The sequence below is a fragment of the Leishmania donovani genome, chromosome 11 (assembly GCF_000227135.1).
Source record: "Leishmania donovani BPK282A1 complete genome, chromosome 11".
In the NCBI taxonomy this organism is placed as follows: Eukaryota; Euglenozoa; class Kinetoplastea; order Trypanosomatida; family Trypanosomatidae; genus Leishmania; species Leishmania donovani.
The window spans coordinates 261794-263701 of NC_018238.1; the positions used below are offsets into that span (position 1 = coordinate 261794).

Below are 1908 nucleotides of genomic sequence, written 5' to 3' on the forward strand. Positions count from 1 at the left end.
GGAGCAGCCGCGGCGACATCCACGACTGAGTTCACAAGATTGCCACGCACGCATACCCAAACTACACGAAGCTCCCCCAAAGCCAGCTATGCCCCTCAGAGACGAGCCCAGTGACCTCGAACGCGCCGTCGAGGACGACTCGAGCACAGAGTGTAATGTGCTGAAGCTAGACGTGACCAACCAGCGTCCGATTAGCGAGGCGCGACGCTACGGCTTACTGACGCTCGCCTCCTTCGCCATGATCTGCGCCTCGACATCGTACGCCTTCAACCTGTTCAGCGGCAGCCTTCGCGACAAGTACAACTTCGACTCGCGCCAGATGTCCACGATCAACACGGTGGGCATGGTGTTCGCCTACTTTCTGTTGCCGTACGGCACGATATACGACTACCTTGGCCCGCTGCCGGTGTACATCCTTGCGTGCGTGCTCGCGTCGCTGGGGCTGCTGCTGATGGGCCTCACGTTCCAGGGCGTGATTGCCGGCTCTGTGGTGCGGTTCTGCGTGTTCAACGCGCTGCTGAGCCTTGGCAGTCAGCTGTTCGACCTTGCAACGGTGGTGACGATGCTGAGCATCTTCCCGACGCGTCGCGGGTGGGTCGTGGCGCTGCTGAAGACGCTGATGGGCCTGGGCTCTGCGATCATCGGGTCGATGCGCACGGGCTTCTTCCTGAACACGCCGGCAAACTACTTCTACTTTCTGGTGGGGATGGTGCTTGTGACCGGGCTGTGCTGCATTGCGGTGATGCGGCTGCCGTCGTACCACCTGACGGGCTACCAGCAGAGCCGCCTGAGCGATGAGCAGAAGGCGGTGCGCGGTGCACGTGTCGCGGCGTACCTGACGCAGGAGCCGCCGATGTGGCGCTTCTACCTGAGCATTGCGGTGGTGCTTGTGCTTGTGGTGTATCTGCCGACGACGAGCGCGCTGGCGGCGTTCACGAAGGTCGCGAAGACGCAGCACGGCCTGCTTGCCTTCGCGATCGTGGCCGTGGTCATCACGAGCTGCTTTCTGCTGATGCTGGTGCCGTGCCCGTGGCTGGATCGTTTGACGACGAAGGGGCCGAGGGATGATGAGTCGGCGGAGAGCGGTGAGGTGCTGACGGACATTGACTACATTGCCCCGCAGTACCAGACAACCTTCCTGCAGAGCTGCTGCACGGTGAGCCTGTGGTGCATCCTCTGGACGATGTTCTGCGGCGTTGGCGCCGAGTTCGTGATCATCTTCAACGCGTCGCCCATCTTCTCTGCGCTGACGGAGACGCCGAAGCTGGACACGACGGTGTCTGCGCTGCTGACGGTGCTGAACGGCGCTGGCAGCGCGCTGGGCCGCCTGGCCATGTCCGTGTTCGAGCACTATACGCAGAAGCGCAAGGCCGAGGACCGCATGCCTATCACCGTCGCCTTCTTTGTGCCGACGACGCTGATCATCCTCTCGATGACGCTGTTCCTGGTACTGCCGGGCCGCTCGCTGCTGGCCGCGTTTGCGCTGGCGTCTCTTGGTAACGGCTTCTGCGCCAGCATCACCATTCTCGTCCTGCGCACCATGTACGCCAAGGACCCCGCGAAGCACTACAACTTTGGCTTCAACGCGCTGTGGATCGCGGCCATCCTGCTGAACCGCCTGCTGTACGGCGAGTGGATTGCGTCTCGGGCCGACAGGCAGGGCCAGAAGGTGTGCGTTGGCCGCGAGTGCGTGATGATGCCGCTGCTCGTCATGATTGGCATGAACCTGACGGCGCTTCTCTCGGATGTGTACCTGCACATCAGCTACTCCCGCTTCTAACGCAGGGTGCTGGCCGAGCGCCGCCGCCTGCGGGAGGGGGTCGCCGCCGCGGGCAGCTCGGAGCCGATCTACCCGGAAAAGGAGGTGGCCCGAGGTGAAAGAGTCTACGCACATGGCTCGGGCAGCAG

At 63.0% G+C, this 1908-nt stretch overlaps 1 protein-coding gene across 1 annotated transcript; it reads left to right on the forward strand.

Moving 5' to 3' along the window:
- Positions 1-88: 88 nt before the first annotated feature.
- On the forward strand, positions 89-1780 carry LDBPK_110680 (hypothetical protein, conserved in leishmania; the record flags this gene model as incomplete). Its single annotated transcript, XM_003858996.1, has 1 exon — positions 89-1780. The coding sequence occupies one exon, from the start codon at positions 89-91 to the stop codon at positions 1778-1780; it is 1692 nt and encodes a 563-aa protein (XP_003859044.1).
- Between the last annotated feature and the right edge of the window lie 128 nt (positions 1781-1908).